The 17,535-nt window shown below is 46.6% G+C and overlaps 1 protein-coding gene and 1 long non-coding RNA gene across 2 annotated transcripts in view; one reads left to right on the forward strand and one right to left on the reverse strand.

The window, feature by feature from the left end:
• Positions 1–17,535, reverse strand: part of LOC310643141 — a 61,927-nt gene that overhangs the window by 41,149 nt on the left and 3,243 nt on the right. The gene's annotated exons all lie outside the window — the stretch shown is intronic.
• The window catches only part of FBXO41 (F-box protein 41), a gene marked incomplete at both ends in the record, with an annotated part of 42,847 nt that overhangs the window by 16,371 nt on the left and 8,941 nt on the right, over positions 1–17,535 (forward strand). Inside the window, 3 exons of the mRNA XM_083367139.1 lie at positions 1,455–1,690; positions 6,347–6,462; positions 8,652–8,804. Coding sequence (XP_083223265.1) covers positions 1,455–1,690; positions 6,347–6,462; positions 8,652–8,804 — 505 coding nt within the window. The remainder of the gene's footprint in view (positions 1–1,454; positions 1,691–6,346; positions 6,463–8,651; positions 8,805–17,535) is intronic.

Below are 17,535 nucleotides of genomic sequence, written 5' to 3' on the forward strand. Positions count from 1 at the left end.
CTGGAAACAGGGAGGGAACGGCCCCCGCTGCCTTGGCCCTGGCCCAGAGACCCTCCTTCTGCCAGAGACCCCCAGATCTGTCCCACTTCTGCCCGGGCCCCCATAGGCACCCTTGATGCCAACGATGTAGAGCTGGCCACGCCCACCCAGTAGGCCATACGCACTCTAGCCACGCCCACCCAGTAGGCCACGCCCACCCAGGCCACACCCATCCGGCCCCCTGAGGGCAACCGCAATGCTGATGCGGCCCTCCATGAAATTGAGTTTGACACCCCTGCACCATTTCAGACAAAGGGCTATCCAATCTCTTCTTAAAAAATTCCAGTGTTGGAGCATCCACAGCTTCTGGAGGCAACTTCTGTTCCACTGATTGTCCTCAATGTCTGGAAATTCCTCCTTAGTTCTAGATTGCTTCTGCCTTTGATTAGCCTTTAAACATCTTGGGAATAAACATATGTCCATCATCCAACAAAAAAAATCAAAGTAAAAATAAATAAAACACAGGTAGTGCTCAACTTACCACAGTTCATGTAGTGACCGTTCAAAATGACAACGGCACTAAAAAAAATGACTCATGACCACTTTCCGCACTTACGACCGTTGCAGCAACACCGTGGTCACGTGGTCGAAATTCCAACAGCTTGGCAACCATCATGTGACGGTCGCAGTGTCCCTGGTCATGTGACCCCCCCCCTTTTGCGACTTTCTAAGAAGCAAAGTCACTTAACAATTGTGGCAAGAAAGGTCGTAAAATGAGGCAAAATTCACTTAATAAATGTCTCGCTTAGCGATGGAAATTTTGGACTCCATTGTGGTCCTAAGTGGAAGACTCCCTTAATAATCAAAAAAGGAGAAATAAGTCAACAAGAAAAGCAAACCACAAAGAAAGCCAAAGGTCCGACTCGATGGACCACGAAGTCTTTTTCTGCCGTCAATTCGCCTCTATTTCTATTTTTAATGCAGGCAGTCCTCGACTTACGACCACAATTGACATCGTTAGGTGTGACATTTCTTAAAGGAGTTTCGCCCCATTTTACAATGTTTCCCGCCACCTTTGTTTAGTGAATCCCTGCACGTGTTCAATTCGTAACGCGGCCGTTAAGCGAATCTGTCTTCCCCGTGGACGCTTGCCTGTCAGAAGGTCGTAAAAGGGGATCACGTGACCCCGTGACACTGCGACCATCGTAAATGGGAGTCATTTGTCAAACATCCGAATGCAAATCCCGTGACCATGGGGATACCACAAGGGTCGTAAGTCTGGAAAATGGTCATAAGATCCTTTTTTTACAGTGCTCTTGTAACTTCGAACCGTCACGAAAGGAAGGGTCGTAATTTGAGGACTGCCTGTATTTAACCCCTTCAAGGAGTGCACCTCTGTTTTGATGATGCTGGTAAACCACCCACGGCGAGATGAGCATCATATAGCTATAATGAATCGTTTTTTTACGCCCCAGCCAGGTCCGATGCTGGAAAAGGGGGACGGTCCGAGAGGGGAAACAGCTCCCGTTCCAACGAGGTCATCAGCCCGGAGATCCTGAAAATGCGGGCTGCTCTTTTCTGCATTTTCACGTACCTCGACACCAAGACCCTGCTCAGGGCTGCGGAAGTCTGCAAGGACTGGAAATTTGTGGCCCGACATCCTGCCGTGTGGACCAGGGTATTGCTGGAAAACGCCAGGGTCTCTTCAAAGGTAACATGGAGCTTTCTGCCGCTGGGCTTGTGAGGTGGGGGTGGGGTGGGGGGTCTTCTCTTTTACTAGAGTTCCTCCTTGGCTTACAACTCTTCGTCTAGTGACCGAGGTAACAATGACACAGAAAAAGTGACTTGTTTTGCGCTCTTAGGGCCGTTACCGCATCCCCGTGGTTGTGTGATCAAAATTCAGACGCTCGTGTTCTGTCCCAGCCTGCGTGAATCCTTGTCATGCTCACCGGGAGAAACCCCTCTTCCAAGAAACAGGCAGGAACCACAAATAAAAACCAACCCCTTTTTATTCTCACAGACCTGAGTCAACGTCCAAGGCAAACAAACACACTTCGCAGAAACTCCATCCTCAACACGAACGGCTGCCTTCGGCAACCTGCACCTCCCACACCTTCCCTTTTATCATTCAGCCCAGGCGTGGTTTCCTAATGCCTTCTCCTTTGCCTTTGGAGCCGCCCCATTGCATTCCTCTGTCCTACTCGCTTCTCTTCCCGGCATTTCCGTGCATCCTGGATATTTCCCAGCTGTGCTTCGTCACTGTCCAACTCAGACTCCCAGCACAGCTGTGTCTCAGCCTGAGTGCGAGTAGAGGGGCCAGGCTTCTCGTCCGACTGTAAGTCTTGGAGCTCCTCAGAGCCTTCCTCTGACTCTGTTGTCACTCCAGGCTCCTCTTCCTCCTCCTCTGAGTCCTCAGACTCAGCTGTCGGATCCACGGGCTGGCAAGGAATCACAACACCTTGGCAACCGGCATGTACTTATGACGGTTGCAATGAATTGGGGTCATCTGATCCCTTTTTGGAACCTCCTGACGAGCAAAATCAATGGGGAAGCCAGGTCCATTTTTTAAAAAAGTGTGTTACCAACTCAGCAACTGCAGTGATTCACGTAACGACCGGGGCATGAAAGGTCATATAAAGAGGCAAAACTCACTTAACAACCGTCTTGCTTGCCAAGAGAAATTTTGGGCTTGTAATTTGTAAGTCTCACGTGGCTCCTTTTATATGCCAGTAGCCAAACACCTGAATTTTGATCACGGGGATGCTGCAACCGTTGTTGCAAATCATTTTTTCTTTCCCATTGCTGTCGTAACTTCGAACGGTCAATAAAGGAATAGTTGTAAGTCAAGGACTACTTATATGGCTGCCCATTTAAAAACAACTTGGTGGATGCCCAGGCTTCCTTTGCAGCTGTGATCTTGCCTTTAATAGACTTGATTGATAATTCCATTTGGCTGATTTTTTGTGATGCAGATATTAATTATGGTTATAATCTGTAAGTTTGATTAGTTTATAGTATAGAAGACAATGATTATACAAAAGTAAATAGCATCCTTTGGTGCGGTAAAATAGAAACGGATTTTAATTATGGTGAGTAAGGTTATTGGGTGATATGCTACATTTAGAACAGGGGTCTTCAAATTTGGCCCTTTTATGACTTCTGGACTTCAGCTCCCAGAATTCCTCAGCCAGGCACGCGTGCCTGGCTGAGGAATTCTGGGAGTTGAAGTCCACAAGTCATAAAAGGGCCAAGTTTGAAGACCCCTGCTTTAGAAAGTCTGTTTTGGGAGCTAGCATGTAAATGTACATTGCTAAAAGGGCCAGGTTTGAAGACCCCTGATATAGACTTTGACTTCAACTCCCAGAATTCCTCAGCCAGACACGCTGGCTGAGGAATCCTGGGAGTTGAAGTCCACAAAGTCCTGAAAGGGCCACGTTTGAAGACCCCTGATGTAGACTTTAAGAGGAGTGGACTTCAACTCCCAGAATTCCTCAGCCAGACACATTTGAAGACCCCTGCTCTATAAGAGTCCAGGCTTGACATATTCTGGCCTCTGTTGTTCTGAGTTCGAGATCAGCTCGCTTTTGCCCAGCTGAAAAGTGGAATGCAGGAGAAAAGGGGCTCCGGGGGTATCTTATCTGTCCACGTTTTCGTGGGTTGTTGGGCTTCTGGAAAGCCTTGCCACGAGTCCCAGGAGGGAAATACTCAGAGCTGCTTCAGCCCAGGGTGCCTTAAAGCAGGGGAATTCTGGGAGTTGAAGTCCACAAGTCATAAAGTGGCCGAGGTTGGGGAACCTTGCCCTAAAGCAGGGGTCTTCAAACTTGGCCCTTTTATGACTTGTGGACTTCAACTCCCAGAATTCCTCAGCTAGCATGCCTGACTGAGGAATTCTGGGAGTTGAAGTCCACAAGTCACAAAAGTTTGAAGATCCCCAATATAGACTTTAAGAGGAGTGGACTTCGACTCCCAGAATTCCTCAGCTAGCATGCCTGGCTGAGGAATTCTGGGAGTTGAAGTCCACAAGTCATAAAAGGGCCAAGTTTGAAGACCCCTGCTTTAGAAAGTCTGTTTTGGGAGCTAGCATGTAAATGTACATTACAGCTAGTCCTTGACTTACGAAGCTAGATAGACGTTAAGTGAGTTTTGACCCCATTTTATGACATTGCTTGCCATTAAATGAATCGCTGCAGGTGTAATGCAATTGTTAAGTGCCTCTGGGGTTTTTTTCTCCCCCATTGACTTTGCTTGTCAGAAGCTCACAAAAAGGGGATCCCATGACACTCTCAGAAAGTTGCAAAAGGGGGGGGTCACATGACCCCACGACACGTCGTAAATATGAGTCGGTTGCCAAGCGCCCGTGGCCCCGCGACCGTGGGAATCCTGCAAAGATTGTCAAGTGTTCAAATGGTCATGAGTCCCTTTTCCGGTGCCGTTGTAGCTTTGAACGGTCAGTTAAACGAATAGTTGTAACGGACGACACCTGTATCAATTCTGATGTCACAATCTTCTCGGAGTCTCCGGGGGTTTCCTGAATGTTGTGTGAATTGATGTTCTCTGTTCTCCTTGTCCCGGGCTGTCATTCCAGCTTCCAAGTCAAAGCAGAAGATTTGTGCGCATCGTTCTGAAAACTCTTGACTGAGTTGAGTGGACCTGCTGGGAAAGATTTATTTTCCTGGTGGAGTCTGGATTTAATACTTGCTGACGCTATTTCCCTCCCCCCCCCCCATTCAATATTTGCCCTTTGTGGATTGCCAATTTATTTACTCGCTCTCTCCCAATTTCCTGCTTGTTGAACGCAGGCCAGCTCACCATAAAGAATAAAACTTAGCACCCAATTTTTTTTAAAAAAAAAACAGTTAAAATTAACCATTCGTGAACTTGAATTCTGATAACAAGGCCTTCTTCTCTACTTCCTTTGCAGCCCCATTCCCACAACCTTAAAAATGAAATTCTGTTTCAAGGTAGCTCGTTTCTTAAACCCGGCCCTTTGGGTCCCATTTAGAGACCAAAACCACGGCCTTGAATTGTGTCTAGCACACAACCTGCACAACATGGAGGTGATGTGCTTCAGTACGGTGGCTCAGGATGTAACATAGCTGCTTCGTGTGTGTGTGTGCGCGCGCACGCGCACGCATGCGCGCCAACGAATGCTTCTGGATAGTTTTCAAGGGTAGCTCCTTGTTCAACTCCTGCAGTAGTCAAGCTGGAATGTTCATCTGACTGTGGGTCCTACTCCATTCCATAAAGTGCAGGTATTTCTCAGCCTACGCTCACAACAGAGCCCCCAAAATTTCTGTGAGGCAGTTGTCAAGTGAGTTTTGCCCTGTTTTACGACCTTTCTTGCCACAGCTGTTAAGTGAATCAAGGCAATTGTGAAGTTAGTAACACGGTCGTTAAGTGAATCTTGATTCCCATTGGCTTTGCTTATCAGAAGGTCAAAAAAAGAGGATCACGTGACCCCAGGACACTGCAACCATCATAAATGTGAATCAGTTGCCAAAGCGTCTGAATTTTGATCATGTGACCATGAGGGGGGAGGGTGTTGCAACGGTCATAAGTGTGAAAAACACTTAAAATATTTAATTTAATAGCTGGAAGATGAAGTGTACTTTATAATGAGCCAGAAGACAGAGTTGTGGTTGATGGATTGGAGAGGGCGGGCTCCTGCGTGAGGCAATCTGCGTTATGATTGGTTGCTGGGTGAGAAGGGGGAGTTTCCCTTTTTTCCCGCCTTTTTTTTAACTCTGCGTGCTCTGCAGGCTGTTCTGCGATTTACCTGACAATTTACCTCAGGATGTAGCGATGGGCAGGACTACCTTGCTTGCTGTAAATATACAGATAGTCCTCGACTTACAACACTTCGTTTAGTGACCCTTTGAAGTTACAACAGCACTGGAAAAAAAAGGGACTTATGACCGTTTTTTCACACTTACAACCATTACAGCTTCCCCACGGTCACGTGATCAAAATTCAGACGCATGGCAACTGACCCCTATTTATGACGGTCGCACCGTCCCGAGGTCATGTGATTTCCCCCCCCCTTTCTGCAACCTTCTGAGACGCAAAGTCATTGGGGAAGCCAGATTCACTTAACAACCGTCGTACAAACTTAAGAACTGCAGCGATTCACTTCACACCTGTGGCCGGAAACGTCCTAAAATGGGGCAAAGCTCCCTGAACAAATGCCTCGCTTAGCAACAGAAATGTTGGGCTCAGGTGTGGTCGTAAGTTGAGGACTACCTGTAAATGTGAAATATATTTTTATTGAGATAAAACTACAAGATCGTGTCAGTGTCCCTGACTCTGTTGGGACACCAGTTTTGTAATTCACTGACTTTTCTCTGTTTTTTCTGGTTTTCTTGCTCAGTTCCTGGTCATGCTGTCACAATGGTGCACACAGACCCACTCGCTCACCCTCCAAAATCTGAAACCCAGGCAAAGGGGGAAGAAGGAGACGAAGGAGGATTACATGAAAAGCACACGGTGAGGCAGTCTTCCGATGTCTGAGGGGCTGCCCCAAAGAAGAGGGAGGGGGGTCCACCTATTCTCCAAAGCGCCCGAAGGCAGGACGAGAAGCAACGGATGGAAACTAATCAAGGAGAGAAGCAACCTGGAACTCAGGAGGAATTTCCTGACAGGGAGAACAGTTAACCAGTGAAACGGCTGGCCACCAGAAGTTGTGGCTGCTCCATCACTGGAGGCTTTTAAGAGAGTGGACAGCCATTTGTCGGAAATGATAGATGGTCTCCTGTTTCAGCAGAGAAGACCTGCAAGGTCGCTTCCAGCCCTGGGTTCCTATAACACAGGAAGGCAGGAGAAAGAGACAGAGGGATGGGTGGAGACAAGGAAGGGAGGGAAGGAAGGAAGGAAGGAAGGAAGGAAGGAAGGAAGGAAGGAAGGAAGGAAGGAAGGAAAAGGAAGAAAGAAAGAAAAAGAAAGAAAGAAAGAAAGAAGAAAGAAAGAAAGAAAGAAAGAAAGAAAGAAAGAAAGAAAGAAAGAAAGAAAGAAAGAAAGAAAGAAAGAAAGACCTGGAATTTAGGATGGATGGGTGGCCTGGAAGTTTGGATGGATGAATAGATGAAAGGAAGGAAGGTCTGGAATTTAGGATGGATGGATGGATGGATGGATGGATGGGAGGGAGAGGGAGGGAGGGAGGGAGGGAGGGAGGAAGGAAGGAAGGAAGGAAGGAAGGAAGGAAGGAAGGAAGGAAGGACGGAAGGAAGGAAGGAAGGAAGGAAGGAAGGAAGGAAGGAAGGAAGGAAGGAAGGAAGTCGGTCTACCTATCCTCCAAAGCCCCTGAAGGCAGGAGAAGAAGCCACGGATGGAAACTAACCAAGGAGAGAAGCAACCTAGAACTAAGGAGAAACTTCCTGACAATCCGAACAGTTAACCAGTGGAACGGCTTGCCACCAGAAGTTGTGGGTGCTCAAACACTGGAGGCGTTTAAGAAAACAGTGGACAGCCATTTGTCCGAAATGGTACAGGGTTTGGGGGTTGGACTAGAAGACCACCGAGGTCCCTTCCAACTCTAATTCTGATAAGACCTGTGGAACGTGGGGAGACTTGCGGTAGACCCAGTGCCCCCACTTTTGCTGGTTCAGGAGCGGAGCCATTGACATGTTCCAGGTGGCTGTCCAAAGACCATCAGCCACTGCTATTGGCACCAAGGCGGGATGCTAGTTTGGGGGTTCTGGCAGGGGCGCATGGGTCTAGAGGTTGAATTTTTTCATTGGAGTTTCCATTGGGTTTTCATTTTAATATGATTCTCTGTTCTAAATTTGTTCGCCACTGAGAGTTTCTAGGTGGATAGATGAGCAGCTGTTAATAAACCGAAACTTAATAACATCTAGTGGAAGGATTCCCATCATCCCCAGCCAGCAGGGCTTTCAGGTTGCACAGGGAAGGCTGGAGGCGGTCAATGACTTGGGGCTAAGCATTTGAATTCACTGTAGGAAATTCTTCTCCAATGTTCGTGGCCAGCTGGACCGATTTCAAAAACATTTATAAACCTTGTTTCCTCCGGAACACTATTTCTCAACTCCAGCAACTTTATAAGCTAGGTGGACTTCAACTCCCAGAATTCCCCAGCCAGCATGCTGCTAAGGAATTCTGGGAGTTGAAGTCTACATGTGCTTCAAAATTCCTACATGGGAATTTTGTGAGTTGAAGTCCACAAGTGCTGGATAAGGAATTCTGGGAGTTGAAGTCCACACGTGCTGGCTGGGGAATTTGGTAACTGAGGTCCATATGTACCCGGTGGGGAATTCTGGGTGTTGAAGTCCACATCTGCTGGCTGGGGAATTCTGGGAATTGAAGTCCACATATCTTAAAATAGCCAAGTTTTAAAAACACGAATTTAAATCATCCCTTTTCCAAATAAATTGCGTTTTAATTTTTTTCCCCAGTTTCTCAGCAAATGACACTGTTGTAAGTTGAGAATGTTGAAAATGAAACACAGGATTTCTCAAAGACAACATGTGAACAAATCACAGTAAAAATTAGCCCTGCAGCCGATCAACGTAGTTTCATATTGGTTTAATCCCTGTTTCTCTGAAGAGTTTAACTTTGCAGAAAGGCTGACTATGGGCATAAGCCATCTTTGAAAGAAAAGCAACAAGCGGATGTAAAGAATTTATGATTTTCTCTCCCTTTTTTTGGGATTTGTCTTGTAGGGGGTGCCTCGAAGCAGGACTGGAGTCCTTACTCAAAGCTTCCGGGAGTAACCTCTTGATCCTACGGGTTTCCCACTGCCCCAACATTTTGACGGATCGCTCCCTCTGGCTGGCCAGCTGCTACTGCCGAGCTCTCCAAGCTGTCACCTATCGGTAAGCGGGTGCCGTTGGGGGCGTCCAACCAAACCAGAGTTTCTCATTCCGACTGACCATGTTTGGCTGGCCAACCTCAGTTCAAGATTGGCCAAACGGTCATAAGTCAAAAATGTCTTTCTAGCAAAATTGAGCTGCTGGAGGAGGAAAGGCAAAACCAAGGGCAGAGTCAAGAGAGGAATAAGCCTGGAATCCTTACGTTGTTCTCGCAAGTTACAAGCAGTCCTCGATTTACAACCATTCGTTTAGCGACCGTTCCAAGTTACAGCGGCGCTGAAAAAAGGGATTTACGACCCTTTTCCGTGCTTACAACCGTTGCAGCATCCCCGTGGTCAATCAAAATTTGGAGGCTCGGCAACTGGCCTGTATTTATGACGGTTGCAGTGTCCTGCGGTCATATGACCATCTTTTGTGACTAGCAAAGTCAGCGGGAAAGGCAGATGCACTTAACAACCGTATTACTCACTAAACCACTGCAGGGATTCGCTTAACAACTAAACCACACGTTCAGTGACCCTTCGCAGTTACAACAGCCCTGAAAAAAAAAAGAAGAAATGACTTGTGACCATTTTTCACACTTACGACCATTAGAGCATCCCCCCCTGGGGTCACGTGATCCGTATTCAGACGCTTGGCAACCGACTCATACTTATGTCGGCTGCCGTGTCCTGGGGTCAAGTGATCCCTTTTTGACGAGCAAAATCAAGGGGGAAGCCAGATTCACTTAACGACCGTGTTCATAACTTAACACCGCAGCGATTCACTTAACAAATGGGAGATCGTAAAATCGGGGCCAAACTGCCTGGCTTAGCAACAGAAAGGTCGGGCTCCGTGGCAGTCGTAAGGCGAGGACTACCTATATTACATCCTCTTATTTGGGAACAGGAGGAGCACCCACCCCACCAGTTGTGTTCCCCGTGTGTTCTGCCGCAGATTTGAAGCAACACTCCCAAGAGACAGAATCTGAATCCCAGGGAGGACAATGGCGGAGTTGGCAGCGATGCCACCCAGACAGTCCAGGGCACAATGCGGAGAAGAGAGAGGCTGTGTGAAATAATCACACAGCCTTTACTCTCTCCGCCGGGGCTGGAGAAAAAGCAAGAGAACAAAAGATTGGGGTGGCAGCACCACCCCCCCCGGGCTCCCTCATCAGGACTTCATTCCTGGCACACTTGGCATTGCCGAGGAGCCGAGCGCTCCTGTGGGTTGCGATGGGCTGTTGTGCTGTCAAGTTTGGAGGGAGACACCTTGTAATTATCCCAGCTGGATTCAATCCCTCAGATGGTTTAGGAAGGGAGGGTGGAAAAGGCGGGAGGGGAAGCAGCTCTTAAAATATATATTAAAAAGTAAAGGTTCCCCCGCACACGCGTGCTGGTCGTTTCCAACTCTAGGGGCCGGTGCTCATCTCCGTTTCAAAGCCGAAGAGCCAGCGCTTGTCCGAGGACGTCTCCGTGGTCATGTGGCCGGCATGACTAGACACCAAAGGCGCACGGAACGCTGTTCCCTTCCCACCGGAGCGGTCCCTATTTTTCTACTTGCATTTTTACGTGCTTTCGAACTGCTAGGTTGGCAGAAGCTGGGATGAGTAACAGGCGCTCAACTCTATTACGCGGCACGCGGGATTCGACCCGCCAAACTGTCGACCTTCAGATCGACAAGCTCAGCGTCCTAAGCCACTGAGCCACCGCGTCCCTTTCTTAAAATATAGAATCAAAGAATAACAGAGTGGGAAGGGAGCGTGGAGGTCATCTAGTCCAACCCGCTGCTCAGGCAGGAAACCCTATGCCATTTTCAGGCAAACGGCTATCCAACCTCTTCTTGAAAACGTTGCCCTGCAACGTTATGTCTGCAGGTAAAGTCCTCGAACCTACGACCCCGAAGAGACCAACATTTCTGTTGCTAAGCAAGACATGTGTGAAGTGAATTTTGCCCCCATCTTAACGGCCTTTATTGCCGCAGCGGTTATGGTTGAGTTGAGTCTGGCTTCCGCGCGGCTGTGGTTCAGAAGGTCGCAAAAGGGGATCACGTGATCCTGGGGCACGGCAACCGTCGCAAATAGGAATCAGTCGTCAGACATCTGAATTTTCATCACGTGACCTTGGGGATGCCGCAACGGTCCTAAGTGTGAAAAATGGTCCTAAGTCTTTTTTTTTTCCTTCTTCATTGCTGTTTTTTTTTATTGAAAAGTTTTACAATACATTTTTTAAAAAGACAAAACCCCTCCCAACCCCCTCCCCTCTCCCCAACCCTCCCCAACACCTCCCTCCCCGACTTCCCAGAGCTCAATACAGGGTATAAATATACAAACAATCATAGTCTACCTTATGCAAACAACAATATAATACTAAATCTATCACACTTTAACTCTTATAAACTAACTACAAGCAATTTAAATATCACATCAATACTTATTCAAATGCTACATGAAACTTCTTAGTCCCATATTTGTTCTGGATATACTCAATCCATTTTCTCCACTCCATAACATAACGTTCTTGCGAGTGATCTTTCAAATACGCCGAGATCTTTGCCATTTCCGCCAGGTTGGAAACTTTTAAAGTCCATTCTTCTATAGTCGGCAGTTCTTCCTTCTTCCAATATTGCCCTACTAAAAGTCTCGCTGCCGTAATTAAGTTCAACATCAGCTTAGTGTCCACAACAGTAGTGTCAGTAATAATGCCCAGTAGAAACAATTGCGGACAAAACTTTATCCTTTTCTTAAATATCTTCTGCATATTCCACCAAATTTTAATCCAAAAAGCTTTAACCTTTTTACAGGTCCACCATACATGAAAATACGTTGCATCCTCACAACCACACCTCCAACATTTGGGCTGGCAGTTCGGATACATACTTGCTAGTTTTTTAGGATCTAAATGCCACCTATAAAACATTTTATAAAAATTCTCTCTTAAGTTCTGAGTCTGGGTAAACTTTACATTTCTCACCCAGATCTTTTCCCAAGTATCCATTGTAATGACTTCTTGAAAATTCTGAGCCCACTTTATCATGCAATCTTTAACAAGTTCTGTCTCTGAATCAATTTCTATCAATGCAAGATATATCCTTCTTCATTGCTGTTGTAACGGCACTAAAGGAATCGTTATAAGTCAAGGACTGGCCTGTATTTTTTTTTTAATATTTTTGAGATTTGTCTGTTTTGGGGGTCCTTTATGGGGCTGGAGGCTGAACTTTGCAAAACAAAAAAAAAATCACGTCAGTGTTTTGGAATCTGCTCTGGACCATTACACACACACACACACACACACACACACCCATCCTGGACAGTTTTGCATTTTTGGAAAAAAGAAAAGGGCTCCCAATGACTTTGAAATGAACGGCTGGGTGGGGCAGGATAAGGGGCTAGGAGGCTGGGGAGGAAAAGAGGGGTCTTTTTAAAGCATGCATGGCAATGCCTTGTGGGTAAAGGAGCAAGTATAGGAAGGAGGGGAAAATGAGAAAAGGTTTTATTTATCTCCTATGATATTAGAACTCCGGGCCTTTCTTGAGAGAGAAACCTTTAGCGCAGTGTTTTTCAAACGTGGTCCCTTTAAAATGGGTGGACTTCAACTCCCAGAATTCCTCAGCCAGCCAAGCAAAGCTGGCTGAGGAATTCTGGGAATTGAAGTTACGCCCCTCTTCAAGTGACCACGTTTGAAAAAAAACTGCTCCAGTTTTTTTGCTTTGGGGTGTTTGAGCTTTGGGCAGAAAAGTGATATTTATACATTGTATATTTAATCATTTATAAAGGCAGTCCTCAACTTTACGACAGTTCATTTCGTGACCGTTCAAAGTTACAGCGGCAGTGAAAAGAGTGTCTTAGGACCGGTTCTCACTTAACGACCGTTGCAGCATTCCCGTGGTCACGTGATCAGAATTTGGATGCTTGGCAACCGGTTCACATTTATGACGGTCGCAGTGTCTCCCAGGGTCACGTGATCCCCTTTTGCGACCTTCTGACAAACAAAGTCAAAGGGGGAGGCTGGGCACACTGTTCCTAACTTATCAACTGCAGTGATTCACTTAACGACCGTGGCAAGAAAGGTGCTGCAATGGGGCAAAACTCACTTGACAAATGTCTCACTTGACGACAGAAATTTTGGGTTCAATTGTTGTCGTAAGTCAAGGACTTACCTGTACTTGATAGGTTTTAATGGCTGGCGTGCGAAGATCCAGAGTATGTCAGAGTGTGCCATTTGTCTGAAATGGTACAGGGTTTCCTGCCTGAGCAGGGGGTTGGACTGGATGACCTCCAAGGTCCCTTCCAACTTTATGATTGTTGTTGTTGTTGTTGTTGTTGTTATTCTTATTATTCTTGTTATTCTTATTATTCTTATTATTCTTATTCTTATTCTTATTCTTATTCTTATTATTATTATTATTATTATTATTATTATTATTATTATTATATGGCAGGAGCATCTATAGGACACAGTGAAAAAAAATTAAGATGGCAGCCATAACAGTGTTGCCGTCGTTTCCGCCCGTTTTTAGGAGCCGTCCTCACACTTACGACCGTCTCCACAATCACACCGTCAAAATTCAGGCACTCGGCAAGGGACTCATATTTATGACGGTCACAGTGTCCCGTGGTCACATGGTCCCCTTCTGCAAGCAAAGTCAAGAGGGAAATCCAGATTCTCTTAATGACTGTGTTACTAACTTACGTAACAACCGCAGTGCTTCAGTTAACAACTGGTTGTAAAACGGGCCAAAGTTCACTAAGCTGTCTCTCTTAGCAACAGAAACTTTGGGCTGAATTACGGTCGTAAACTGAGGACTACCTGTACGGTAGTCGTTCTCAAATCCGAGGTTCGATCCGATTCAGGACTTCCTTTTCCCTCCGTGATTCAGGCGTGGGAGATTATTTTAATTGCATCGCTGCCTGTTTGTGAAGCCTCTGAGTCATTTGCTGTGTCGTTGTGTTTCTGCCGGAGGAAATTCGTGGCAGAGACAACAAGGCGCTTGTCAAGGACTCGAGGTGGCATTCAGACATGACACTGCTTCTAAGAATAGAGGGTGCCGGGGACACAGAGCTGGCAGAAGGGAGGAGAGGCTGGAACAATTTCTCCACTGCCGAATCTTCCAGAGCAGATTGTGCAAAAGCAAACAGACAGCACACAACACACACACACACACACACACACACACACACACACACACACGAGACATCTGCTGGGTTGGCATCTCAGTTCCTGCCATCCTTACTCAGCCAGCCTGGAGATTAATTCATGGTTGGCATCTATGAGGGCATCATGTGTGGGCAACCTGCTCTAGAGACCTTCAATCTAGCCCTTTCCTGGTCCTTTTTTTGCCCACCTCAGAGCTTTTGGTGAGGTAGAACATGGACCAGAACATGGTCAGGTCCTCGGAGGTTGCTCTCCAGTTAAAGGTGGAGGAGGTGAGTTCGTGTAGGTGACCTCTGAGGAGGAAGAGCCGTGTTCCCCTCTTGCAAGTCGGGAAGCATCTCCACAGGTGAGAAGAATGCAGAGATGAGGTTGAAGAACTGTGAAAACATTCTTTAAGCTTGGGACATGAAGAAACCTAGCTTTTTTCCAAGGTCACCTCTGGGACTCTAGAACATCTGCCGAAGACGCAGAGGTTGCTGAATTAGACCACTCCATCCATTCTAGTTGAGCAACATCTGAAGAAGCAAAGATCTCCCAACGTCTGAAGGACTTTAGGTCTCCTGTTTTTGTAGTCTTACCCAGGTGGATCTGTCCGTGTTCTTGATGTTTTGGTCGTCCTGGACAACCAAGATGGAGAGTCACGAGGGTACTACAGAAAGCTGGTTTCTATCATCTCCTCTCCTCTCGTAAAAATTGATCTTATACAACCATTAGTCAATGAAGACACAGATAATAATAGTAATACAGTTGGAAGGGACCTTGGAGGTCATCTAGTCCAACCCCCTGCTCAGGCAGGGAAGCTTATACCATTTCAGAAAAAGGGCTGTCCAGTCTCTTCTTAAAAACTTCCACTGTTGGAGCATTCACAGCTTCTAGAGGCAGGTTGTGTTGTGATTCAGCAGTCAGCCTGTGGTTCCGGCAGCTGAGTCGGATGATTCTGAAGAGGAGGAGGAGGAGGAGGAGGGGTTTGGAGAGCCTTTGGTGTCAGAGGAAGGTTCTGATGCACTGCAGGACTCTCAGCCTGGCCCCTCCCGTCTTGTTCCTCCTCAGACTCAGCTGTGTGAGCATGAGGGATTGGAAGAAGACAATCCACAGCTGGCTCTGTTCAGGGACGCTAGAAGAAGGATGCAATCTAGCAGAACAGAACAGAGGAAAGCAATGAGGCAACTCGGAGAAGGCAATGAGAAGCCACGCCTTGGGACTGCTGATAAAAGGGGAAGGTGTGGGAGGTGCTGGTTGCTGAAGGCAACCGTTAGAAGATCTTCTGCTAGAGTCCTGGTCTGTTATTCTTGTTTAACTCTTGTTTAACCTTTTGGTTTAAGTCTTGTTTGAACTCTTTGTAAATAAATTTGGTTGGGTTTTTTCCAGCCTGTTGATTATAAAAAGGGGTTGTCCCTGACATTCAAACAGGGCCAGTCGTAGGCTGGAACAGAACAGGTTGTTCCACTGGTTAATTGTTCAGGAAGTTTCTCCTTAGTTCTAGGCTGCTTCTCTCCTTGGTTAGTTTCCATCTGTTGCTTCTTGTCCTGCCTTCGGGCGCTTTGGAGAATAGCTTGACTCCCTCTTCTTTGGGGCAGCCCCTGAGATACTGTAAGACGGCCATCATGTCCCCCCTTGTCCTTCTCTTCATTAAACTAGACAGACCCAATTCCAGCAACCGTTTCTTATATGTTTTAGGCACACTGGCTGAGGAATTCTGGGAGTTGGAAGTCCACTCCTCTTAAAGTCTACATCAGGGGCCTTCAAACTTGGCCCTTTTATGACTTGTGGACTTCAACTCCCAGAATTCCTCAGCCAGCATACCTGGCTGAGGAATTCTGGGAGTTGAAGTCCACAAATCCTCAAAGGGCCATATTTGAAGACCACTGCTGAATGGTGTCAGGCTGAAGGATCTGGCTTGGAGCAAGGCCTTGCATTAGATCAGTGGTCCTTCTGGGTGCAAACCTCCCATCCTCCACTCCCTCCCTTTCCTCCCTCTTTTTTTCACTCTGGACAGACAGGTGTACCTACACAGCTTGGCAGCCTTCTCATCTGCCCGGATGACTCATCCCATTAATTAAGGCCACACCAAACAATCCAGGAGCCTTGGCAAGCAGCTCCGGGAGAGGCATTTTTCTAGATAATTCACGCCTGTTTATTTTTAGGCTCCTCTCTAGCCTGGAACTGGGTCATGCAAAAAGCCAAGCTCGTTTTATAAAGGTTATTTTTATTAATTGATTGATTTGCCACCTCTTAAGACTTGTGGGGATGGGTGGGAATTTATAACGCTTACCGTTTTAGGGAGAGAAAGGGGCCGGAGATGCATGAGGCGTTCCCAATCTCATAACAGGAGCCGGCATCTTCCCAGAAAGTTTTAATTCAGTTTTCATTTAGGCTGGTTGTCATCTGTGTGGCCTCTTTCATCATGCAGGAAGGCACTTCCTATCGGACGGGGGTGTACTGATTTGGATACCCCCAAAATGTATCACGGAGAGCACCCCTTTGTTTTGCCCTATCGTGGGATGGCGGTCAACTGGAAATGGGGTCCTAGGTACTCTCTGAGCTTGATTATTTTCTTGCAGATGTTGCATTACCCAGCTAGGTAACATCATCAGTGCTAGAAGGAAGGGGGTTTTGCAGAGGGGAGGGGAGGGAGGAGGAGGAGGAGGAGGAGGAGGACTGTGCGGTCCTTGGTGTTCTCTGAGATTGGTGGTTTTGTTGCAGATGTTTCATTACCCGACTAACTAACATTATCAATGCTAAAAAGGAATGGGGTTTGCAAAGAGGAGGGGGAAGAGGTGGAGGTGGAGGAGGAGGAGGAGGAGGAAGAAGAAGAAGAAGAAGAAGAAGAAGAAGAAGAAGAAGAAGAAGAAGAAGAAGAAGAAGAAGAAGAAGAAGAAGAAGAAGAAGAAGAAGAAGAAAAAGAAGAAGAAAAAGAAAAAGAAAAAGAAAAAGAAAAAGAAAAAGAAGAAGAAGAAGAAGAAGAAGAAGAAGAAGAAGAAGAAGAAGAAGAAGAAGAAGAAGGACTGTGAGGTTCATGATACTTTCTAAGCTTGGTTGTTTCCTTGCAGACGTTTCATTACCCAAGTAGGTAACGTCATCAGTGCTAGAAATGCTGGGGTGTGCTTACATGGCTTGCCATATTGGTGGGAGAAATCTTGGTGATTCTTCAATTAGGCTGTGGTTTACTACTGGGTTGTTGTTCTGAATTGGAAGTTCCTTGATGGGGGGTGGGTGGGTTGTTAATGGCTTGGTTGTTGGTCTAGTCTGGGTGTTGATTGCTGTCAAGAAGGTGGTGTCATCTTTTTGTTTCCTTTTTAGCTTTTCCCTGTTCACTTTCGAATAGTGTGCAAATGTTATTTATCTCTACATGCCAGTTGATGGCTGATTTGTATCAGGCATCCAGGAATTCTGTAGCATTTTTTTCCGGGGGGGGGGCGAGATTTAGCTTGGTCCAGGATGCTCCTCGTTTCTCAGCTGACACTGTGGTGAAGTCTGTCCATATTTTGTGGCAATTAAGGAGTTTCCATCCTGTCTTCCAACTTCTAGTAAGTCTGGCTTATTGAGAAACAAGCACAGCCGACCTCTGGGAATATACAGATCAGGCAACTGCTGACCCACAA

Source organism: Vipera ursinii (assembly GCF_947247035.1).
Source record: "Vipera ursinii genome assembly, chromosome: 7".
Lineage (NCBI taxonomy): Eukaryota > Metazoa > Chordata > Lepidosauria > Squamata > Viperidae > Vipera > Vipera ursinii.